This window comes from Nyctereutes procyonoides, unplaced genomic scaffold (genome assembly GCF_905146905.1).
Source record: "Nyctereutes procyonoides isolate TBG_1078 unplaced genomic scaffold, NYPRO_anot_genome, whole genome shotgun sequence".
NCBI classification, from domain to species: domain Eukaryota; kingdom Metazoa; phylum Chordata; class Mammalia; order Carnivora; family Canidae; genus Nyctereutes; species Nyctereutes procyonoides.
This window is the reverse complement of record NW_026575042.1, coordinates 7,885,024-7,910,587: the sequence shown is the minus strand read 5'-3', so window position 1 is coordinate 7,910,587 and position 25,564 is coordinate 7,885,024. Positions and strand designations below refer to the sequence as shown.

General features: G+C 45.1%; 1 protein-coding gene across 1 annotated transcript in view; it reads right to left on the bottom strand.

Moving 5' to 3' along the window:
• ITGA9 (integrin subunit alpha 9) overlaps positions 1–25,564 on the bottom strand; it is a 335,241-nt gene that overhangs the window by 51,563 nt on the left and 258,114 nt on the right. Inside the window, exons 20-23 of the mRNA XM_055321450.1 lie at positions 24,392–24,471; positions 16,779–16,868; positions 14,566–14,674; positions 9,106–9,213 (exon numbers count right to left, since the gene is read on the bottom strand). Of these exons, the coding sequence (XP_055177425.1) occupies positions 9,106–9,213; positions 14,566–14,674; positions 16,779–16,868; positions 24,392–24,471 (387 nt within the window). The remainder of the gene's footprint in view (positions 1–9,105; positions 9,214–14,565; positions 14,675–16,778; positions 16,869–24,391; positions 24,472–25,564) is intronic.

The window sequence follows — 25,564 nt, the reverse complement described above, 5'->3', positions numbered from 1 at the left end:
TCATTTCAGGTATTTTACTTTCAACTCCAGAATTTCTACTTGGCTCTTTTTATAATTTCCATCTTTTATTGATATTCTCTGTCTGATGAGTCATTATTATCATACTTTCCTTTAAGTCTTTAAACATGGTTTCCTTTAGTTCTCCAAATATATTTATAATAGCTGCTTTGAAATTCTTGCTTACTAAATGCAACATCTGGGTTCCTCAGAGGCAGCTTCAGTTGATTCCTTTTCTCCCCTCAGACACTGTTTACCCTGTTCCTGTTTCTTTCCATGTTTCATAAAAGTTTTTAAAACTGAACATTTTAGATAAATACTGTGGCAACTCTGCATTCTTACCCCTGATTTGGGAAGTTGTAGCTGTTACTTTTTTTTGTTCTGCTTGTTTGTGTCATGCCTTGTTTGGACTTTCCTGTGGAGTCTGTTTCTCCTACAAAATGTAATTTTTGATGTCTGCTCAGTATGTTTTTTACACTTGTTTGATTTTTAAGCCTGGTTTCCTAGGGGTTGTCCTGGATCAACATAGTGTAGTGATCAACCAACGATGGGCCAGTGGTTGGTCCAGTAAGGCTTCCACCCTTAGCCAATGGGCCAGTGTGTCTTGGACAATGCATTCAAGGTCAGGCAGTTTATGTGTGCCCCAACTTTTACTTTCAGCATTCACAAGACCTCACATTCAATCAGTTGGTTATCTCAGATTTTCTAGGGGGCAACAACATTGTTTGCCATAGGGATACTTCTGTTTCTTTCTTTACAATAAAGGTTATTTATTTCTTTTTATCATTAAGACCTCTTACACTACTAAACCAAAGATAAAAAAGCAGGAACTCATGTCTTGCTCCTCACTTAGGTGGGATAGCTTTTAACATCTCAGTATTCAGTTTCTATATTATAGGTTCTATAGGTTTCTATAAAGGCTTTTGTCAAGGTGAAGAAGTTTTCTTCCATATCTTCTTTCCTGGGAATTTAAATAAATACCATAGGTGTATGTTAAGTTTCATTTTTGTCTTTTTGGAAGTCCTCATCATGATAATCATCTGGTTATTTCATTCTTAATTCTATTAATATTAACAGAGTGATTACCATTAATGTCTTCATAAAGAATCAACATAGCATTCCTGGATTATATTGTACTTTACTCAGTATATATTCTTCTTCTAACAGGAATTAATTTGCAAACATTTATTTAGAATTTGCATATTTGTTTTCAGGTGAGTTGGTCTGCAGTTTCCTGCTCTAAGTGCCCACTCTTCATTTCTAGTTATTGACCCAGAATATATTAGTCTACTAGGATGAGTTTTTCATCTTTTTCTAATCTCTGAAAGAGCTCATATAGCTTAGAAATTATTCATTCCTTGACAACTCGGAAGTACTTGCCTATATAGCTATCGGGGCTGGTGCTTTTTAAAGGTATAGATCTTTGGCTACTTCTATATTTTTTTCTGAAGTAATTGGTATATTTAGACTTTTCACTTCATTCATTTCTTTGAGTTTTTTTAATGGGAATAAAATTGTGAAGTAATATAAGTTAAAAATCTTTCCCACATGACTATAGTTCTTCTATCATTTCTAGTGTTTCTGGCATCATGACTCTTTTTCATTTCTTGATCAAGTTTGGTATAGGTTTGTCTATTGTGTTGGACAAACCCCCCCCCCCCCCCAGTTTTTGGTTTTCTTGATGTGGAATACTTTTGTTATTGTTCTTTTATTTTCCTATATCATGACTTCCACTTTAACAATATCTTCACTTTACTTTGTTAGAGTCAAATTAATTGTCTCTTTTCTAGAATTTATTTGTCAATTTAGTTCACTTTTTTTTTTTCAGTCTTTACTGTTTTCTATGTATATGTAGTGATATTTTCCTCTGTGTGGGTTTTGTCTGCATCCCATTGGTTTTGGTATGAACAAGTTTCACTGTCCTTTATTTATAATTTGGTCATCATTTTCTCTTTGATTTCTTTTTTGTCTAAAAGCAGACTGTGTCTTTAGTAATTTTGAAATGCTTTTTTTGGTCATGTTTACTGATTCTTTTGTTTCAATTTTATTTTGTTTGCCATTAGTATTGTTATACTTGCTTTCTTTTTGTTAGCATTTGCCTTTTCTTGGGATACCTTATGGGTCATTTTTAAAGGTGTGTCTCTTATAAGTAATTTATGTTTGTACTTAAAAAAATTCAATATGACAGTCTGTCATTAACTAGGGCATTTATTTCATTCATAGCTATTTTGATTATTGATGTGTTTAGATTTATTCTTGCCATCTTATTATATATAAATGTGTGTGTGTTTATTTTCTTCATGAGTTCTTATAAAATTCTTCTTTAGTGGTTTGGATGTCCTATGTTGTTTTATTCTTCTAAGAAGCCATTAAAATTTTTATGTATTGAAAAATTTTATCAAAGTCTTGGGCTAACTGGTACAGAAACTCTTCCCCAAAGAAGACAAGACTCCTCACTTGCTTTCACTTCCATTTTTCCTGCCTGCTAATTCTTCTATTGTGATCATTTGGATCTCCATTCCAGATTTTTATAAAATAAAGAAATGATACGTTTAACCGGCTTTTTTTTTTGGGGGGGTCCTTTTGTGCTATGTTATTGGGAAACCCCTCAATTCAAGTTTCCAACCCACTGCTTCACTCTTTTCTATCTATTCTACTGTATAGGTTATATACTGAGGTTTCTGTTTGAGTGATCAAAATTTTAAATTTATGAAACTCTAGCTTATTCTATTCCATGGAAACTATTTTTGCATCTCTCTGAAGACACTAATCTTGTTCATTCTAAAATCTTCTGTTGGCTTCATTATTACACTCTCTGGTATTACTTTTTTTTTTTTTGGTATTATTATTTTTGATAGCAGTTGCCTCACTGTCCTGGGGTTGGTTCTCCTCATTTAGTGCGTGATTTTTAGTGGTCTGCTCATCATCTGTCTGTTTTATTGACTAAGTCTGTCTCCGGTGAGTGGGGAGTGGGCAGTGCTCCGGAGAGAGGTATGACATAGAATACAGTATGAAACATAGGAGCTTTGGAGCCAGACAGACCTAATTATATACCCCACTCTATTGCTTACCAGCTGTGTGATGCTGGGCAAGTCTTTGAGACTTGGTTCCTCAATGTGGGATAATGACCTTCGCTTGAAAAGGCTGTGTGGATTTAATCTGACAGGACATGAATACAGGCCATTAAAGCCTCAGGACTGCAGTAAGTGGTATTTGGTTTTTGTTAGTTATTTAGTAGAAATTTCTTCATTCTTTAGTTTTTGATTAAATGTGATCAATTTAATTGTCACAATACCACTCTCATTAAAAAGCTTCCCCAAATCATCCCGGGGAAAGTAATTCAGCCCCCCACTTCTAGGTTTAAGCTTCTGTGTGGTTACTGATATATCAGGTATATCTTTCCTTTACAGGGATATAGACTCATCACAAATTAAGTGAAGTTCCCATATCAACTGACTCACTTCAGCAGAAATTAGGTCATGGGCAGCCCTGTCCGGTGTGCCTGCATGGACAGGGTGGGAGGGGCGTTTATCATTTACTAAGATACATTCTAATGGACAGTGGTATTAATATCATACTGATATTAGGGTGCCCTATGACAGTTATTGATGTGTCTCCCAAGAAAATCATCCCTCATTCCCAAACTTTTTTACCTCCTGGAAACTAGGTCAGTTTTAAGGATTGCTGCCTGAAAGCAAGGACAGAACTGGTCAGAGAGGTAAGCTTTTTCAGATGGTTTTGAAGGACGAACAAAGAATGGGATGGAATTTATTTAATGTCTCTAGATTAATTCTAGAGTTCTTCAAAAGATCTGAACTTGCACCTTGAATATAGTTCCAGCCCTTTACTCTATGTAAGCTGTCATTTAGGACTTTCTTCCTTCTTATATATTTACAAGAGCCAAGCTCCAAAGCCTCCTCTTCCAGCATCAGAAAGCTGCTCATATACAGGTTTTCAGTGTTAACAAGTAAAGCTTGAGTCCTGAGACAAACCTCCCATCCTTGCCCTTGAACTTCATACATTAGGAGTAAAACTTAACTTTGTAGGGGACCACTACCCGAGTTCAAATGGTTTCCCCTTCATGAGCCATAAAACTTGTGACATATGTGCTAACTTGGCTTCTCTGAGGCCTGTGCCCAGGGCTCTGCTAAAAGGCTCATCTGTTCAGAGAGACTACCACAAAGTGAAGCCATTACATTTTCCAGGCCAATTCCCATCAAGCTGTATGAGAGGTTACATCCTCACTTCAAACAGGAACCTTCTCCAAGGAGCAAAGGCTTGCCTTGCATGGGCTGCCTGGCCTACAGAAGCCATTGTTCTCTGCAGCAGCCCAGGGTCATTTGTTGGCAACATCCATGTGTGGTCAGATGGCCTCTGGTAGCAGAGGGCTTGGCCTTCCCCATTCCTCAGTCAGGAGAAATGAAGGAACCAATCCACAAGCACACAGAAATGATGCACCCCAGAAGGATTAACTGTCACACAGAAATGACTGTGGTATAGTACTTCTTATCACACTGCCTAGATATCTACCTGCAGTACATTCTGGAAAAGTGTAGGGAACAGTTACCTTTGTCTATCTGTATAAGGGCTAGGCACAGAGCATAGAGGACCAGATACTGCCTCCACTGAACACTTACAACTAGTGACCTTTCCCTCTGTCTGGAATGTTCTTTCCTTCACATGTTCTCCTGGTGAACTATTACACATCCTCTAAGCCCTGACTGAGAGTCTGCATTTCCTGCACCTTTCCTAGGGTGGGATTTGCACCTTTGGACCATCCCTGGATCTGGGCATGCCTCCACTACCGAGTTTGCGCCATGGTATTGCAATGACATTTTCTAGGTCGCTCTCCTGCAAGCCCAACTTTCTGGGAATGCTGTGTGACTTATTCCTCGTATTGGAGCCTGGAACATACAGGTGCTTTTTCTGCCAGTGTTTGCAGAAGAAACCCAGAATGATTTATTATTTTCAATGATTTTATCTTAGATGGACTAGAGAAGTCCCTCTTGCTCATACTCTTTCCTTCACGGTTGTTCCATCTAGACTTCCATAGGCACTGTGGCTTGCTCACACTTTTGCTGTGCAGTGGGAAGTCAGCATGTCCCCACAGGATGCCGTACAACCCTGAGGGGTGGGAGGGGATAGCAATTAAGTCTTTTCTCAGACCACTGCTATAGTTCTCTTTATATATAGAACACAAGCAAGGTGGAGGGGCTGAGGACATTTGCTATAAGGAAAGATCATGAACCACGGCTGGGAGTATGAAGTAGATATGCTTCCTCTGACTTGCTGGAAAATCTCTCCCAGGTGGGCAAAGGCACTCTCCACTCACCGGCAACTGGACCTTAAGAAACCCTTGGGGAAAAACAAGTCTTTGGTAAAACCTAGAGGCAACTCTGTCCTACCCAGGGATCACAGCTACAGCCCCAGAGGCATCTGAATGAATTCTGAACCATCAGTTGGAAAACTGTGTCACAGGTCAGGGCTATAGGTGGGATGAAGGCCCAGGGCCCCTGAGGACAGCATGCCCACTCTTAGCATTCTATACGGATGACGACCACAAGTAAAACAGATACTAAGGGCACTATGGGGGGGGATATATATATAGAGAAAGAGGGATTGAGAGAGAGAGAGAGAGAGAGAGAGAGAAACAATCAGAGGCACCCACAGGATGTGGGGAGGGATGTCAACGCCTGTTATCTGCACCCGGGCTTCAGTTGGCTTAACAGGTAAGCTAGTGGTTGGCTGCCCAGTAGCTGTCCAAGACTGAGGAATGGTGGTGCTGAGGTTGGGGTGGGGAGGGAATGCCACCAGGCCGTGGGGTCATCTCCTGGTGCAGTACAGGCAACGAGGGCTGGTTTCTCCCAGGAGTAAGTCCCACTTGCACCAAGCCACCCATACCTCCTGAATGAAAGCCCTGCTCCACCCAAAGTCCCAGAAGGCCGAAGTGCAGAGCCAGGATCATTAGGAGCCACGCCTGCCTCAGTGAGTATTCTTAGGCTCTGCTGAGGAAGGGAGGGGCTGAGGCTGGGACTGAGCTGCTGGATGCCCAAGCTCTCAGCCTTGTGGCTTTCAGGTGGAAGGTGTGCTGCCTACCTGCCTCTGAGACAAGTACCTGGGGCTCTTGCCTCATCACTGCATCACACCATGCATGGCTTTACATTTCCATGGTCACCGTAATCCAGTCTCGATTGTTCCTAAGAACACAATGCTTCACGACTTGCTTCATGAGATTTGCCAGTAAGCTGGATTTTCCATATCGTGAAAATGCTGTAAGCCTCTGAGCATGGGCTGGTGTATCCAACTGAAGGCTTGGCCAGTTTTGAGAATTCTGTTACAGACTTTGTGAAAATTCTAAATATAGTCTTGAAAGTCCAAAGGGTTTGTGTCTGAAAACTCAAACAATGGAATGAAGCCAGCCAATATCACTTGGGCTTTTGAGGGTCCCACTCAGACTAGCAGTCATGCCGTTCTGGAAATCTTCAGGAAAACCACTGCTAATGCCTCCCAAGCAAACCAGCTGTTTATAAATGTGTTCCAGAGTCTGTTCCAATGGCTCTTCCTTGGTCTGATGATTAGTGCAGAGAAAGGGGGCAGAGCTGGTTCTCAGATACCCTCAGAATCCAAGTGAGTTAAATTTCCTATTTTGGTTAATAAATAATTTTGTCTGTGTAGAAAAAATTCTCTGTACAACACTAAAGATGTTTTTGTGAGCAACTCTCAGGGCATGCTCAAGAGGAAAGCACTCCTGGCCGCTGGGGAGTAGGTGGAGAGGTTGGTATGATTAATAATATTTAGGAGGGTAGGCGAGAGCACATGTAGCCTTATGCTAAGCTCTAATCATGGTAGCTGGTACAGGACACTGGGCTTATCTTCTTCAGCAAAGCTCATCAACATGGGCACTTCACGAAGCACAAGTGAAATATGGTGAGGGATGGAAGTGACTGAGCAGGCAACCTGGGAGGGGTGAGCTGCTCTACATTCGACATTTCACATGGTCCAGGCTTTCAGGCCATGTGACCCAAGAGGACAGCAATGCCACACCCTGCTATCACCATCACATGATGGTGCCTCCCATGGGCAGTATCCTCTTCAGCTGTAAGCTCAGATGTGTGACATGACCTGGGCCTTGCTGCCCCAATTTCTAAGCTATCAGTGGAGAGACTGTCCCTTTGTCTGACTAGCTGTCCCTCACATGCCCATATAAAGAGCAATGATTCCATAATTCTCTCAAAGTGCCTGCAGGTGCTCCTCTTGTGTCCTGACTCCCCAGAGCTTCCTGTACCAGTCCTCCCCAGGAGGGGCCACCCTCAAGCCCAGCCACTTGAGACTATGAAGCACTCTGAGGCACCTCTTAACGGTCTGAAAATTTTCCTGAATTCATGCAGAGTAAACAGGTCTGTCTTATACTATAGAGTCTTTTTTCAGCCCACACATATTTCCTGAGCATATGCTACATGCCAAGCATTGTATTAAGAGCCTGGAGATATAGCAGTGAGCAGAGAGAAACCCCTGTCCTTAAGCTGTAGGGGGCCAGGAGGAGGGAGAGAAGCTGGTCAAATATGAAAATACATGCAATGTCAGCTTGTGATGAGGGAGAGGGTGAAATATGAGCAGGAAAGAGGCACAAGGAGTGCTGGGACTGAGGCTGAGTAGAGAGGGTGTCCCTGGGAAGCTGATATTTGAGCACGCTGGTGAAGGAGGTGAGTGAGGAGGTCATGTGGCTCTCTGGGGGAAGGGTGTCTGCATAGAGGGAAAATTGAGTCCAAGTTCTGGAGGTGGGAGAGTGTCTGCTGTGCTCTGGGACCAGCAAGGGATGGTGTGGTGGGGGTAGAGAGAGTGGTGAAGGAGGAAGAAATGTGGTCAGGGAGTGTCAGGAGAGAAACTGTGGGGCCAGCTAGGGTGCCGGGAGAATTTAGGGAGTAGGTAAGCCACTGGAGGGGTCTGAACTGTGGAATGACATGATCTGACTTGCATTTTGGAAGGCTTTGCTCTGCTGCTAGACTGGGAACAGATTGCAGGGGGGCCAGGATAGAAGCAGGGACACTAGCGAGGGGCTCCTGCAATAAATAACTGATGGTAGGTGATGGTGCCTGGGAGTGGGGTGCTGGCAGGGGAGGTGGAAAAAGTGGCAACATTCTGAGTTGTTGTGAAGGTGGAGACATTAGGGCTGCTGGTGGATCAGATCTATGAGATGTGGCAAGAGAGGCAGGCATCAAAGATGATCCAAGGTCTTTGACCTGAGTAATTGAAAAGACTGAGTAGGCATTTGCTAAGACGGGGAAGGAGGTGGGAGAAGCAGGTTTGGAAGGGTACTACAGAGAGTTCAGTTTAGGATAAGATGGAGATTTTCAGGCACCTAGGTAGAGATGTCCTAAAGGTAGTTGACTTTCAAAGTCTGGATTTCATGGGAGAGGTTTGGGCTGGAGAGAAACATCTGTGTCATCAGTACATACTGAATATAAAGCCACGAGTCTGGGTGAAGTCTCTGAGATTGAGTACAGATAAAAGGGGGACGCTGAGCCCTACAGATGTTGGTGAGATGAGGAGAAAAGCTAGTGAGAAAGAAGGAACCAAGGGAATGTGATGTCCTAGAAGCCAAGAATGTTTCAAGGAGGTAGGCAGGAATGATCACATACTTGTTGTCAAGCTTCCTCTTGAGACAAAATCTACAGTTGACTTAGGACCAAGAATTGCATATTCCATATATAAACTTGAATTTCAATGTACTCTTCTATCTTATGAATTAATCCTTCATGTTCCAGGCCTCAGTGACCCTTTGAAACTCTTCATATATACTGTGGATCTTCCCCTCAGAAAAATGCAATCAGATACACCTAAATTTTCCAAGAGTTTCCAGTGCCAGAAAAGTCTATCCCAGAAGTCATGTTCATAACCAAACCTGCCCCATACCCAAATAGGTTTTCTCATGACATTAACCAAACCGTCTCAAAGCAGAAATTCAGGTGTTGGGGACCTCTTGGCTTCTCTAGGTATGTCTCCAAAGGTTAGAATAAGTTAAACTTTTTGGGCCCTCGGAGTAGTATACAAAAGGTGAATGGGTTGGCTCAAGTCTGAAAGCAACAGTGACAACAAATGAGAACTCACCACCATCTCCTGAACATGAAACATCTCTGCACCTCCAGATGATAATCGATTAGGAAAAGTGATGCTCACAGACGACCCAGGAAGGGTGCTTGGCCCAGTGTTATAGACCTGTGGGTGTGAGACAGCAATTTTTAATAGAAATACAGACTTTCATTTCATGACATGCAGTAGATACTCCCACAGAGACTATAGGGTTTAGGATCCAGAGGTCATGACTTCAAGTGTATCAAAATATTGAATAATAACAGATTTTAATGCAAGAGAAATCCTTCCAATATGCATTTAAAACCCTCAAACTTTCAAATTACCTTACTCCCTTTTAGCATGTTCTTGTCTTCTCCCTGCTAAAAACTGTATTTCCTTTTACATACCGAGGAATTGCTTAGAGACTATTATACTAGAGAATATAGACATAATCTGGTCCAGTGGTTCTCAAACTTTAGCATACATCAGAATAATCAGATGGGCTTATTAAAACATACACTAGGGGAGGGCCATGCCTGGAGTTTCTAAAGTAGATCTTGGTGGGGAGGGCGGGGGGAGCGTGGTGAGGGGACTTAAGGATATGCATTTCTAATAAAAAATCCTAGGAGATGCTGATGCTACTGGCCCAGGAACTGTGCTTCTGTGCTTTGAGAATCACTAATTGGGTCCAAGCCCTGTCTTTTACAGTTTGAGGTACCTGAGAAGACAAAGTAGATTGTCCCCAAACCAAATGGTGTAACTGACAGAAAGGGCTGTTCTTACTACACCATCCAGCTAACCAGGTTTCTCTGTAACTTATAGTTCTTCCCTTGCTAATACTGAGGACCTCTTTTCTACCCCAGTGTTTGGTCCTGTAAAACTTGATCTCCTCATCCTCCCAACAGTCCTCCCTGTTTTCTGTCTCCAGCAACCCATCATCTCCTGAGAAATGAGAGGAAAGATGGTGGCCACCAAGAGACAGATAAGGGAAAGGAGGTGGAGCAAAGACTGGGCAGGAGACTTAAGGAAGAAATGGAATACAAAGGAGAATAAAAAATATGAGTAGATGTGTTGAGGCAAAGAATAGACTGATGGTTGCTGGGGGCTGAAGTCGGGGGAATGTGGCTGACAGAAAAATGGCTGCCAAAGATGTTCATGTGTCCCAATCCACAGACCCTGTGAATATGCTACATGGCAAGGGGGAATGAAGGTCACTAATCAGTAGCCCTTAAAATGAGATTACCCTGGACTATTCAGGTGGGTGCAATGTAATCACAAGGGTCCTTATATGGTGAAGAGGGAGACCATCAGAATCATAGAGGTTGACTGTGAGAAAGACATAGCTGGCTACTCTTGGCTTTGAAGATGAAGGGGCTCAAGAGCGCAGCAGTGGCCTGGAGAAGATGCTGGAAAGGGTAAAACAGATTCTCCTCTAGCGGTTCCACAAAGGAACACAGCCCCACTGATACTCTGATGTTAGCCCAGTGAGACCCACGTTGGACTTCTGACCTCTAGAACTACACGGTGATACATTTCTATTGTTTTCAGCCATGGAGTTTGTGGTAACTTCTTACAGCAGCAAGAGGAAACTAATGTAGGGAGTGACTGCTCAAGGGTATGGAGTTCCTTTTTTGGGAGTAAGGAAAATGTTCTAAAATTAGATTATGGTGATGGTTGCACAATTTTTTTTAAAGATTTTATTTATTTATTCGTGAGACACACAGTGAGAGAGGCAGAGACATAGACAGAGGGAGAAGCAGACTCCTCACAGGGAGCTCAATGAGGGACTCAATCCCCTGACTGGGATCACGCCCTAAGCTGAAGGCAGATGCTCAGCTGCTGAGCCACCCAGGAGTCCCAATGGTTGCACAATTCTATAAACACACTAAAAGTCATTGAACTGTACACTTTATTTTTTTTTAAGATTGTATTAATTTATTCATGAGAGACACAGAGAGAGAAAGAGAGGCAGAGACATAGGCAGAGGGACAAGCAGGCTCCATGAAGGGAGCCCGACATGGGACTCGATCCTGGGTCCTCCTGGATCACGCCCTGGGTCAAAGGCAGGCGCTAAACCACTGAGCCACCCGGGCTGCCCCCGAACTGTACACTTTAAATGGGTGAGCATCACGGTATGTAAATGAGATTCCAATAAAGATGCTATTGCTTTTTAAAAAATATGGGTAGAAGCAAGCGAGAGAAGAAGCTGGATGCATTGGGCATTTGTGGCATCTCTGAAGTTAAGGTCGCTAAGGGCAGAGCCAAGAGGTGAACAGTACTCTATCTAGCCAGGTCTTCACTTGTGACGGAATGTACAAGGATCTAGGCTCCAGCCAACTCTTCCCTAGAAAAGCGTGTGTTCATGTTTTGCAATAGCTGGATTCTGCTTCAAAGCACAAAAACACGATTGAGTAGATGAGCAGTCCTTGCCAACCCTTGATTCGAAAAGAACAGAATTCACCAAAGACAACAACCGTAAGACACTAGAAAAGGAAGGAATATCTAACCACAAGTGAAATAACTAATTTGAAGTGAAACTCGAGAGCCCAGAATTGCAAAGAAAACTACTGACATGTCTGGGAAATCCCAGTGAAAGCAGGAGGTGGGGGAGGAAAGAAGAGAGTGGGTTTGCTTTGCATGCTTTCACTTACTACAGCCAGACTGGTGAGAGGGCCTGTGTCACCATATTTATTTATTCTTAACATTTGATTCTTTGCAAATGTTCTTGTGCAGAAGCTGCGTTAGTTTTCATGGTTATTTTTCAGGTGAGAAAAATGATTGACTCTTGATGAATAAAGAAAAAAACCTATCAATGGTCAACACATTATCGTGTTTCTGTTCAGAAAACTTTGGTGGGATGTAGAAACAAGGCCCGAGACTAGGATTTCTGCCTTTCTCCCATCTGCATCTGTGGTGAAGTCTTTAAACAATCGCATAGCTTGTTGAATAATAGCCTTTAAAAGACAGAAAAATCACTCTATGTGCAAAGTCCTGTGCTCTTCTTCAGTCAAGGACATATAGATCTACATTCCTGATCCCACCCTCCCCCACTAGCTCTAGTCTTAATTATTATGGCCATCAACCTGGTCCAGGGTCTTCCTGCATGACAGTCATAATAATGACAGTTCTATCGGAAAATGAATCATCAGAGCTTTCCCAAGGAAACTGTCAGCTTTGCTGACACAAGAGGATCTCCTTCCAGTCAATGACACACACTATCCATCTTTCGGACCCAGCGGACTCTCTTAATCCTGAATGGAATGCTGTGTACTTCCTCAGGCAAACTGATAATCAAGAGGTTTATCTAGGGGCATGCCCATCACTCATTCCCGGCCCCATTCTCTAGCCTGTACCCTAGGTCAGGTCAGATGTGAAGAAAGCTCTTTGCCTGAATACCAAACTTTAAGCTCCCTGTAAAAATGCCTTCTGAGAAACAGGACTTAACCACATACCCTCAAGATCAATTTCTTTCTCTTTTCCTTCCTTCCTTCCTTCCTTCCTTCCTTCCTTCCTTCCTTCCTTCCTTCCCTCCTTCCTTTTCTTTCTCTCTCCCTCTTGCTTCCTTTTCTTTGTCTGACTGTCTTTTCCTCCCTCCTTTTCTTTCTTTCCCTCCCTCTCTCCCTCCTTCCCTCCTTCCTTCCTGGAGGGTGATAAGAACATTTTTGGATCTCTGGCATAACTCCAACTCTTTCTTGTCGTTTCCTTTAACACCTACACCCTCTTCATTACATGGTATGTATCATTTGAGCCCTTCTGAATCATTTTCTGGATTGTATCTTTTGTTATAAGACACCTCAAAAATTCTAAGAGTGGGTGAGTAATTAAAATTAAAATGATTTCAGTAAAATGCAATCACTCCATCTGGTCTTTATCTGTTTTCTAATTGCAAAAAGCAATGGGGAAAAATAAACTTCTGAGTAGCAGTTCAGAAATACAGACGTCCTACTCACAGCAATCACTGTGACATCTCAAAAGCAGGTCTAACCGCACCTTCCCCTTTTCCCTGGAAACTGAGCATAGGGTGTGACAGTAGGGGCTTAGCTGGCCAGGAGGCTCCTCCTCTCTAAGCTGGGGACATGTGTTCTCCATCATGGTTTCAGAGGCCTCCTGCCTGGGAGAACACTTCAGAGAGGGGGAGACCATTGTTTGAGAGCCCACAAATATTTCGCTGCCTCCTTCTCTGGACCCACACCCCATAATTATTTCTCATCCCCTCAGTCCACCTAGGAGTGGCCACGGGGAAAGAAAATAGTAATTATTGGCCACAGCAGTCAATGCCAGACCAGGAAACCATCTTTTCCATGGGGAGATATGGGGAAGAGGTGGGGGACAGCTCTGAGAGCTGGAATGCAGAGATGCTGGACGTAGTTTATAGTCCACCATGGATGAGCCAGGCCCATCTCCTTCACTTCATCAACAGCTCCTGGCAGGGTGCTTGACCATAGGTTGTCCAGTAGGAGCCTCACTGGTTTTTGTCAACTGAGGACAACAGACTGGATGAGGCTAAGCTTATTCTAGCTTAACATGCAAAGATGTTTGTGTCAAACAGTGCTGGCCTGAGAATTTATACTTCACAGCAGGGGTCAGCAAACTATGGCCTGCCACCTGTTTTTTGCATGGTCTGCAAGCTAAGAATGGATTCACATTTTTAAATAGTTTGGAAAATATATATGTGTGTGTGTGTATGTGTATATATATATATATATGTAATATTTCATGACATGTGAAGAGAATATAATATCCCAAATTCAGTGCCATAACTTCAATTTTGCTTACGTATTGCCTATGGCTGCTTTGGCACTACAGTAGCATAGTTGAATGGATGCTACAGACACTGTATAGCCTGCAAAGCCTAAAATACTTACCTGCTGGCCCTGTACAGAAAATGTTTGCCCACCCTGGCCTGGAGAAGGAGGAGTGTTTTTCCGGATGTCCACAGTCCACACTGAGCGGACCTGCTGAAAATGATGCTTATGTGACTGGGGAGAGCCACCCATGGCTCTGTGAGGGAGCAGCATGCTTCTCACGCTGCTTTGCTACTGTAAGCCTGCACTTCTGAATGGCTGTTCCGCTGTGGGAGGAGTGGGCTCCAGGCGGAGTCAGCACAGAGAACCCCAGGAAGAAGGGGATGTGGCAAATGCATGAGGCTGCCCTGCTCATAATGTGAATAATGATGGAGAACTGAAAGGCGCCTTTGGGGCCATTTGGGTTGGGATGCTGGCCAGAGGCCTTCTTGGGATGTTTATCATGCAGTTCTCCTTCAAAGTACTGAAAAGCAGAGGGGTCTACACAGCAGAGTACCAGACAGGGAAGGGATTAATTCTGTGTGGTTACAGAAAACATATACAAGCACATGTACTACACTCCAGCCAATCAGGCTGGGACAAGTTTCTCCCAGGAAGAACCTGGCTCTTCGGCTGCCTGTAGTAGAAGACCCATCCCTGTGGGCCCTTCTGTTGGCCCCCAGTGACAGAGAGCATCTTCAGGGGTCAGTACCTGAAGGGTAATGTTGAGCGGCTGGAAATGACATTCCAGGTCCTCCAGCTGAATGAAGTTGGATGCCTCCACAGACTCGCCATACACAAAGGAGGTTGGAGACATGATTCTGAAAGAGGAAAGCGTTTCATCCATCATCCTAAACCTCGGTCAAGCAACCCATGGTCACGGCTGTCCTGAAAACCCAAACATCTGTCTCTAATCCAGAACCTTGCCCCTCCAGTGTCTTCACCAAACCCTTCTGTTCTGGAATTGTTACTTCTTTGTCCCATAAGTGGACACAGCCAGACCCATGTTTCCTAAACAGAAGTTTCCTGGAATGTCTTCCCATCTTAGGGTCAAATCAATAAGCTACATATAAATATGTCCTGGGATTACATGTCTGAAATAAGGAGGAAGACAATGGTAGCTTTGATTTCGTTGTTTTCCTTTAAACTGGATTACAAAATTATGTATGTTCTGTTTTATCATTTGAGAAACATTTTGTGGATTGAGGAAGATTATGGCAAGTTTTTAAGAAATAAATATAAGTGAATTATATATTTAGCATCCTGAAGCTCATTCTGTGGCAACTTTATTAAAAAAATTTTAAACTTGTCAGACTACCAAAACCACTAGAAATTAGGTATTAAAGTTTGGGTCTGTTCAATGATAGCATTTTTCTTCAGATTTCAAACAGTGGCTACTTAAGATGTAGTTAAGAATTCAAGCTCCGTTTGTAGTGATGCTTTCAATGTTGTCCATATGAACAAGCCTGAGATGAGACCAGGCCCAGACTCACTTAAATTCCCAGACAAATAATGGATTCTAGATGAGATTCTAGAAGGCTGCTTACTTGCCCAGACACAGTCATATAAAATTTTTGGTACGAAGTCTGAATGGTCAATAATTCATCTACTTTCAACTTAAATGTATTATTTTAGAAATGTCATGAGTTCCTGGTGTTATCAAATGGCAAGAACTAGTTCCTTTAAACTAGCCCTGTTTTATGTTCCTGGAAAGATCAGAGGTTGACTCATGCGTTTAACTGATGGCTTCACTGGGGGCTGTTAACACCTCAACAATGAGGCCTCCTAGGGCCTGACAACAGGATCAAGTGTTTTGTCTTCCCCCACTAAGGACAGGGATTGGTTCCGGCCATATTCTCACTATTTCTCCGATGAGACAAGTAAATAAACCACACGGTTAAAAATAGAGCCATGAACAGAGGCAAATCTATGCTAATTTGCAAATATATTCCACTGATGCCTCCTGTCTGAAGAATGTGAGCAAAAACACCTAGAGGCTCACTGCAGCACCCAGCAGCATGTGAGCTATTGCAGAATGGCTCCTCCTGCAAAGTATTAACATTTCTGCTTCTAGCCAAGGCTGGGACCCAGAAGTACTTGAAGAGTGAAAAAATGAGAAACTCTGAACCTCCAGAAAGTTCAGCTTGCTTTTGGGGCATGGGTTCAATGGGTCCTCATTTGATCTAAGCTAATTGTGCAAATCCTTTTTCCACTATCAAAGAGGTATGTGCTCTGTTTTCTGAAGCCAGAAACAGGAACTGAGTTCTCATTTTTCCAAGCCTGGGCTTTGGCTGAAAGCCGCCCAGGCTGCTTCGGGGTCCAGCAGCCGCAGTCCTGCCTTCTGATGCCAGTGGCACTGAGTGGCCGTGGACTTTACCCAGGCACATGGTGCACCCGTCCTAATGGGTCCCTGCCCACCACAGACATCAGGTAGAGCCGCTGCTGGCTCTGCAGAGGGGGTTAACAGAAACAACACGAAAGCCAGCGCTGACTGTGTAGCTAATCAGCAAGGCGAGCCTTTCTGCAATGCCACCTGGGCGTTGGGACACATCTGGCTGTAACCTCTGGCCCTGCAGCATTTGGCTGAGATCTGAATCCCAGGAATCATGGCCTTCTGGAAGGGAGGGGTGAGTGCTGGGTATATAGGCACATAAAGGTATATAGAATGCTCAAAGAAATTCTGAGGCTTAGCCTTGTCATGGAACTTCTTGCATCACCCAGCAGGTGGGTAGGTGGCTGGGAAAGAGGAGAAAACAGGAAGCCAGGAGGGCATGAGACGGTAACTACAGCTTTGCCCTGCATTTTGAAGCCGGCATGAAGGGGAACTGGCAGGACCAAAGACTCCTGGCTACACCTGCAAATAAAAGCATGGCGTTCCAGCCTGGGGCACCTTTGTGTTTTGGGGACCCAGCACCGGCTACTCACCCAGTGATGGATGTGTCCACTTCGTGCATCAGCGGCACTGTCAGCATGAGGGTGTTGTCGTGCAGGGACTCGGAGCGTTCCACGTTGCCACTGCATGGGAAGAGAGGGGTGAGTGCTGGTCAGTGCTAGCTACCGGGCAGCAGGCTTCATCGTTCTATGTGAGGTCTCAATCTGTCACTCTCCAATGGTTGGCTGTGCACTCGATGTCCCCTTGGTTCTGTTTGTGGTTCCTGTACAGAGTCACAGTGGGCACTGTGCTGTCTCAGCTGTGATCCCCTCCCAAAGATGTGAGTCCCAGCAGTGTGCTGGGGAGGCAACCCCAGGAGACACCAGCAGGAAGTGGAGAAGAGATAAGGGAGGCAATGAAGCCAAAAAAGGCACACAATCTAGGAGGTCAGCACTCTGGGCAACTGGGTTTGGGCTCACTGGGGACATCTGGGATGCAGCATGTAGTACAAATCTTGGTCTTCCCAGTGGAGTCGGGACTTTATCCATTAACTCCTGAGACCTGCTGCTGGGGGGCAGGGAGCACGAATTTCCTGGTACCTGCCCTCTGCACCCAAGTGAGTGGCCTCTGGCCAGGGAAAGCCTGGACAGAGTGGCAGGTGCTGGGAGCCAGAAGCTGTCCGGGAGGTGCAAGGGAAAGGTGGGTGCTGAATGGTTATGGAGGTACCAACAGCACGTGCTACTTCTGTAAGTGCTTGTTCCATGAATAATGGATCCACAAGGTTAGGGCATTGCAGCTGGGAAAGGGCTTGTTTGCTGGACTCAAGTAGTTACTTCCCACCTGGAGGCATCACCTGTATCCATGGCCAGCCAAGCCTGAGAAAGAGGCCCTAGCCAATCCTGTCATGATAAAGACCATGGGAGCTCCCCTATAAATTTCTGGCTGCAGTATGTCCACAGACAGGCATCCCCTTTGGAATGAGAAAATGGAGAATGGGGATTGTTGTGGTCCTTCTGGAAAGGGGAATGCAAGGAAGCTGATGTTATTGGGTGGTGGCTTTGCGCCAGGCATACTGCATGGCATGATCTCATTGGGTCCTCAGAGGAACCCCAGTGGGGTGGAGGATTACCTGCCTCTGACAGGTAAAGAGAAGCTCAGATAGATCAGGGAACTTGCCCAGGGATCCAGAGCAAACCAGGTCAGTCAGATTTCCCAACTAGGGCTTTTCTATTGTGACCCCTCCAAATCTGATACCAGATTTGAGAGGTTGTGGGGAATGGGGGGGAGGGGTGGTGGAGGAAGGGAGAGGAGAGGAAGAAGAGGAGGAAGGGGAGGAGGAAGATGAGGAGAGAGAAGACCTGGCTTCTTTTTGCTATTTTGTTACATTTCCAAGATGACTGTGATTATTATTCCATTGGAAGCACCGCCTTGGGAAAAGGCAGGCTGTTGGGTGCAAGTTGCCAAAGCCAGCACTTCCAGTTGGTTCTGACACATGGCATGTATGTGGGATCCCAGTAGGAAGCCACTCCAGGGGTGGAAGGTAGTGGCCCCAAGACCCACTGAGGTTTGGGTACAGCTCACTGGATGGCTCCCCGCTCCATTCCCTGAATGCATGCAGAGTTCCTGTCTGCCCCCCACTGCCTTCCTGTCCCCCCAGCAAGTGCTAAATGCAACAATACTTAAAGGGCAGCCCACATCCCCTCTCCTTCTTTCTCCCATTGTTCTGAAACAATGGTGCTCTGTGACTCTGACCCCTGACTCCTCTCATCTGTCTTCCGCATATGGTGTGACATCCATCACTCAGAGGTCAGCCAGTCTGCAGAAACAGCAGGGTCAGGTGCCCACCAGGCCTAATTCCCTTGCCTTTCCTTTCTCAGGGGGGCAATAAAAGCCTTAGAATCGCTGCTAGAGGGAGCCCTGAGGCAACTACAGAGTGGATGGGACGGATGATGCCCTGGCCTGCTCCCTCCCCACACCCAGCATCCTGCCAGGTCTGAGTAATCGGTTCCTGATGGAAGCACCACCCCTTGCCCTGCCATTTGTCCAGCCACCTGTGGCTGCTGGCAGCTCAGGCCCAACCGTCTCATCTGTCATCGGGGTACTGCTCCAGACCGGCTGAAGCTGAAACATTGAGATACTGAGGCCAAATATCAAAAGGCTCCCAGCGACTCTGCAAGCTCGTGACTTGGGATGCTTTCCCATGGTCTGCAAAGCCAGGCTGCTGAGAGAGCTCTGGAGGACTGTTTAGGCTCAACTTTATGTCCTCCTAAATCCACAAGTAGGCAGGAGAGCTTCAAAGGGTGGTGAAGGGGAGGACGGAATGATTGATATTTTAGCTGTGGCTTTCAAGATAAGGAGCTTTAAGGATCTTTCTGTCTGAGCAAGGAGTCAAGTGCTGGGGGCCGCCCTCTGGGGCCGTAAGACCGGTTTTCACCAACATCTGGAAAGAAATGAATTCCTGTGATATGCTGTTGGGTGTTTAACATAGAAAATGGCTTCCTTAACATCCATGATTCCAATGTTAGAAGATTCTGCTATTTAATTATTTAAGCTGCCATTATTTAAGCTGCCAGTACTTGGTGTCCCTTGATGCGACATGGCAATATTAGTGCACTAAGTGGATGTTCTTGATTTTAGTAAGTTGTTAGCATTTTCTTATGTGCCCGGCATTGCATCTGATAAATAGTGCGTACTTAATAGATGTTTGCTGAATAGAAATGTGCCCAGTTTAGAGCCAGGGACTGCAGACAGTCGTTCTCACCTTGGCTGATGAGACTATTTCAAAATCTCAATGCCTAGATCTCCCCCAAGCCAATAGATTCAAACCTTTGCAGGATGGACCAGGGATTGGTGGTTTTTTTTTTTTTTTTAATATTTTTTTTTTAATTTTTATTTATTTATGATAGTCACAGAGAGAGAGAGAGAGAGAGAGAGAGAGAGAGGCAGAGACACAGGCAGAGGGAGAAGCAGGCTCCATGCACCGGAAGCCCGACGTGGGATTCGATCCCGGGTCTCCAGGATCGCGCTCTGGGCCAAAGGCAGGCGCCAAACCGCTGCGCCACCCAGGGATCCCTAGGGATTGGTGGTTTTTTAAAGCCTTCTAGGTGACTCCAGCAGTGCCCACTGGACACCTACGATGCCTATGGACACATGATTCTAACTGATAGAGGTTCCACTGTGGTATTATTGGCTCCCCCTTCTCTGACACCACTGATCAGCCCTGGGTGGGGTTGGGAGGCAGGTGGAGTTTCCTCTTTTTGACAAAGAAGTCCCTTCCATGTCATTTATTTCCTGCCCAAATGTTCCTTCTCAGGATATGGGCGGCCCCAGGTGAAGAGGACGGAGAGAGTATACTAATGGATCCGCCCAATCACAGTGAGTTTTCTGTGGATCCAAGAAGCAGCAGGAGAATGACAATTCCCAGGTTTGATTGGCCTTTTGCCTCCCTGTATTAAATTCAACAGTCTCGTGCTCTGTGGGTGAACTGTTGCATGCATCACTTCGCTCTTCAGTAACTTTTTGCCTTTGAATGTAGTGTAGACTGTCTGAGGCTGCCCAGACCATTCTCCTCTGTCAGCCTATCTTCCACTGCTCTGTATGTTCCCTGTCAGAGATGGCTCACCAATACCCAATTACCCACAATGCCCACCACCCAGGTGGGTGTCACAGAACAGGCTGTCCTGTGTACATCCTCAGCACTACTCCTCTGTGTCTTCAGCCTGCAAACAGACTCCTCTGTTTAAATGCCATCTCCCCAGTGAAGCCCTTCTGGATTCTGGGAACAAAGTCCACTTTCTCTTTGCTTTGTATGTACTTCTATTAGATCACAGTTGTGTTTTATGTGAATGTGAATTATGTGATCCCGAAATTGTATGAATAAGAAACAACCAAGTCTCACACAATTTCAAAGCTTGCAAGCCCAACAAAATGTAATCTGTGCTGAAATGCTTGCTAGTGCCCCATGGTAGGTCACCCTTGTCATGCGAGAAGGTTGTGTAGGATTTCTGGGCTTGCTAGGTTGTATTTTAGCCATCATACTGTTGTCATATACACCAACTTTTTACATATGCTTTAGTGTGTGTTCAGTAAGTCCAATCATGCTGAACTAAAGGCCAGAAAGTCATCACCTCTGGGGTAGGAAGTTGGACACAATAACACAAGGTAAAGAAGGCCAAACACACACTGGGATGTGCTGTGCTCTTATTTTTAGGAGACGGAACAGTCTCCAAAACGTTAGTGACAATGCTAAAAAAAAAAAAATACAGAAAGCAGCATCGAAGCCAAAATATGCAATCATGGCTGTAGAATTGAGGGGCTCTGAAAATGTATGCTTCCAGCATCACAGCCATTCCCCAGGGAAAGTGAATCTTCATTCCATGAGCTTTAAATAATGTTGAGATGGAGGAAAGCCTCAAATGAAAACAAAATTAAAGAGCAGTGGGAGATGAGATCAGAGCTTTTTTATGTCTGCATCCCACAGATGTGGCTGCTGCTGCTGTCATGTTGCACTTGTTGGGGACTGCCCTAGATGCCCAGTGGCTAGAGGGGGTACCTGAGAGCAAATCCATTATGAAGGGGCCAGAACGGACTGCAGAGAATTGAAAGATGGAGAGCTTGGGAAAAATCATAGTCCAAGACTCTAGGGGAACTGGTGTTTCTGTGAAAATTCGAGAATCACTCAGGGGGTGACTATGACAGTATGTTCCTTCAGATGCACATTTTGGCAGAGATGTAAGAGATGCCAGATCTAGAGGAATGCACCACACCAAGATGTATTATGGTTGGGGGACAAAAGTCCGAGATGTCACATCAAGGATGGAACAGAGTCCAAAAGATTTCTGGAGAAACAGCTTTTAGAGAAGTGTTTGTGGTGGGGGGAGGGTGTAAGTCCTTTCAGGCATGCTTCGGGGTACCCTTGATCATAAACTGGGGTTGGCTGCATGCCCAGGGAATGAATATAGGGCAAGGCTGCTGGCTTTCCCTCTCCTGGCCCAGGGAAAGAGAAGGGGACATGCGAGAATCCCTTGCATGTCCAGAGACCTTCAGGGCAGAGGCTATTGAGTGGGACCAGTGCAAGATCCCCTTGGTCCTGATCCCCTTTGGTCCTGTCCCTGAGGGCACAGTCTCAGCAGCAGAAGCTGAAAGGATCCCTGGCTGCCATGAGGCTAAGGTTGGAGGATACGATGAGGGACTGAGAGGCCAGAACCCCTAGCTGGGGCTGTCTGTCTGAAGGCAATAGTCAGCTGATCCCCACGGCCTGAGGAGTGCTCACACCAGTACCTACGAAAGTGCTAGCACATTTCTATTTCACTCGCACCTTCTACAGGCTCTGCTGTGAGCGTGGGGGGCTCGGGAACTCCTCTAAGGGGAAGGAGGGCGGGCAGTAGCAGCACCACTGGAGGAAAGCAAGATTGTTCTTGAGAGAGAGGCAGGCTTCCCTTCTGCAGCTCACCCTCACTGAGGGGAGAAAGGCTTCACTTTAAATCCAGCTTTGATTATTTCGGGGGACACCTTAATTACCAGTTTGTGAATTTGCCATGAGACTTGAAGTGACTCTGCGTTACCCAAGAGAGACCTGAGAACGCACAGATTGTCCTAGACAACCGCCCTGTCTCAAGACAGGGAAAGAACTAACCTCACCCCATGGGCTTAAGGAGAGAGAGTACAGGACACAAGGAAGATGCTTTACGATTACCAGTGTCTGCACTTGCTGGATGAATCGTTACACTCCTGGCTCCCGCTGACACTGTATCGTTCATTTGCTCATTATCTATCCCCCTGCCACCAGCACACTAGCTTCCCCAGGGTAGGACTTTGCCCGTGTCGCCTGGCTTATGGGAAGGGGTCAAATATTTGCAGACTGAATGATGAGCGAAGTGTGCCTGCCCTGTGGTGTTTCCTCTCCCCTCCCCTGCAGGAAGCTATGTGTCTACCTCCATCTCTAGCCTGAAGCCTTCTTCTTGAGATGCTCTGGGATGCAAGACTCGCTCTCACTCATCCAGGATCCCCCTGTCTGCCCCAGCTTGGTCCTTTCCCCATGGCAACCACTTGATGATTGTGCATGGCAGTGGGCAGAGTGGTCCAAAGCATGACTCCTTGCTCTATCTGGGGGCCAGAGACATAGCCTAGCTGGTGCCCCTGTTATCCTGTACAGCACATCACCCCAGGGAGCTGGCCCTAGTGGGGCTCATCACAAGAGTCTGGGAAATGGCATTCTTTATAAATGGGAACAGGGGATGAGGAGCTCCTTCTCAGGTCCTGAGGGCGTCCTCCTCTTCAAAGGAAGGTTTGTGGAGCACACTCATTTCAAAGGTGACCATGCAGGTGGTGGTGATGGTGGGGTTTTAGGGAGGAGTGGGGGCTTTAGATTCATAAAGCTGAGCCAGTGGCCTTACTCTGCACCCCAGATCCCACAGGTCTGTATGTCTGAACCCTGTGCTAACCTTGTGACTCCTCAGACCATCTTTCCCTGGTTGACTTGCAGTCCTGGTTCCCACTGCCTGCTCACCTGGTGTCTGGCCTTCCGTCTTCCTGGCCTCTATTAGCTCTATTAGTTCCTCGTTTTGTTTTCTCATCATTTTCAGTGGATCTTGCCTGATCTTGGCCTTCAGGGTGTTTAGTTCAGATCTCTAGACCACCTCTGGGATGGACTTAGGATCTTTGGCATGAAATTTTGTGTGGAGGTTAAGGCAACTCTAGATAAGACAAGATAACTGAACACAATAGATGATCCTTGACTGGACTCTGGACCAGTGAAAGAGTGGCTGCAAAGTCATTGGGATGACTGACACAATTGGAACATGGGTGGCAGATGAAATAATAGTATTGTCTTGGTGTTAAAATTCCCTGCATTTGCTAACTATACTGGTTATTTAAGAAGATGGTCTCATTTTTAGGGAAGGCAGACTGAAGTACTTATGGGAGGGAGGCATGATTTCTGCGACTTATTTTCAGATGGTTGAGAAAAAAAAAACTATACGTAGAGAATGATAAAGTCAACAGAGCAAAGCGTCAGCGTTGGGTAAAGCTGGGTAAAGGCTACATGGGAGTTCCTTGAATTATGCTTTGCAACATCTCTGGCAAGTTTAAAATCGCTTCCAAATAAAAATTCGAATTACAAAGGTAGCCCTGGGTATCCAGCCTATACCCCATTCAAAGCTTGTTTTTTCCTAATCACCCATCTAAATACCTCTCTTTCCATCCTCTGTCAGTCAAGCGCTACCCAAATGGCGCTTCAGGGTGCACATGGGTTCTGGCTTGTGGAGGCAGATGACAACAGGCTTGCCCAGGCCTTCAGACTGCTGTACCCTCTCCCTGCATCAAGGAATGCAACCCACAGGGAAGTCTGTGAACTAATAACCACGTGGGCTTGGATCGGAATCCTCACCTCCCCCCTGTCTGTTTCTCCTTGGCTGTAAAAATCATTACCTCTGACTGGATGATCCCCAGTCCCTCCCAGTTCAGTCTGACCTGGTAGCTGCACAGGCAGAACCAGACAGGCACCATCCCTGAGAGATCTGGTTCCAGCCAGCGGTCAGGGGCTTTATCACTGAACTGTTTCTTCCTCCTCAGCATCCTGAGCATCATCAAAGCATGACCAGGGAATGTCCTTTCCTGTTCCCATAAATCTTTTATCTTTGAAAAAAAAATTAAATCCCCTCCTTACCTCTGAGCAGTAATGATGAAGCTAAGAACTTCCTCTTCCCCAGACAGGTGGCTTGTGTCAAAGATCACGCTGAATTCATACTAGGGGAAAAGAAAATGACATCTGGCATCAGCAAGCATTCCAAACTTAAACACTACAGTCTTCTGCAGTTTACGACCTCTGGAAGCTCATTTGCATGACAAGCTTTATTTTTTATGCATTTCTTTCTGGTTGCCAGGACAGAGAGACAGCTTGAGCAATAAAACCAAGCCTGAAGTGTGTTCTGGTGAGAGGCATACTGTTGTTCAGCAACTGAGGTTCTCTAGGAAGTTAATATGCTTGTCTCTTAAACCAGACCTTTCTAAGTATCACTCACACACCATCTTCCTAATGTTTGTCACAGCTGGTGCCACATCACCTGTGTCATTTACTGTGCACTTTCATTGCCACTTTTTTTGTTTAAAGACTTTACTTTTATTTAAATTCAATTAATTAATATATAGTGTATTATTCATTTCAGAGGTAGGGTTCAGTGACTCATCAGTTGCATGTAACACCCAGGGCTCATTACATCACGTACACTCCTCAATGCCCATCACCCAGTTACCCCATCTCCCCACCCAGCTCCCCTCCAGCAACCCCCAGTTTGTTTCTTAGAGTTAAGAGTCTCTTATGGTTTGTCTCCCTGTCTGATCTCACCTATGATTCTATTTCATTTCTTAAATTCCACATATGAGTGAAATCATATGATAAATCTTTCTCTGATTGACTTATCTCACTTAACATAATATACATCAGTTTCATCCACATCATTGCAAATGGTAATATTTCATTTTTTTGATGGCTGAGTAATATTCCATTGTGTATGTATATGTATATATGTGTGTATATACATATATATCCCCCATATCTCCTCCTTTATCCATTCATCTGTCGATGGACATCTGTGCTCTTTCCATAGTTTGGCTGTTGTGGACATTGCTGCTATCAACACTGGGATACAGGTGTACTGTATCCTGATTACCGATTACTATGATTTGTATCCTTTGGGGTAAATACCCAGTAGTGCAATTGCTGGGTGGTAGGGTAGCTCTATTTTTAACTTTTTGAGGAAGCACCATACTGTTTTCCAGAGCGGCTGTACTACTTTAGAAGGAAAATTTCTAACATGATCATAGGTGGGAATCGGGATCA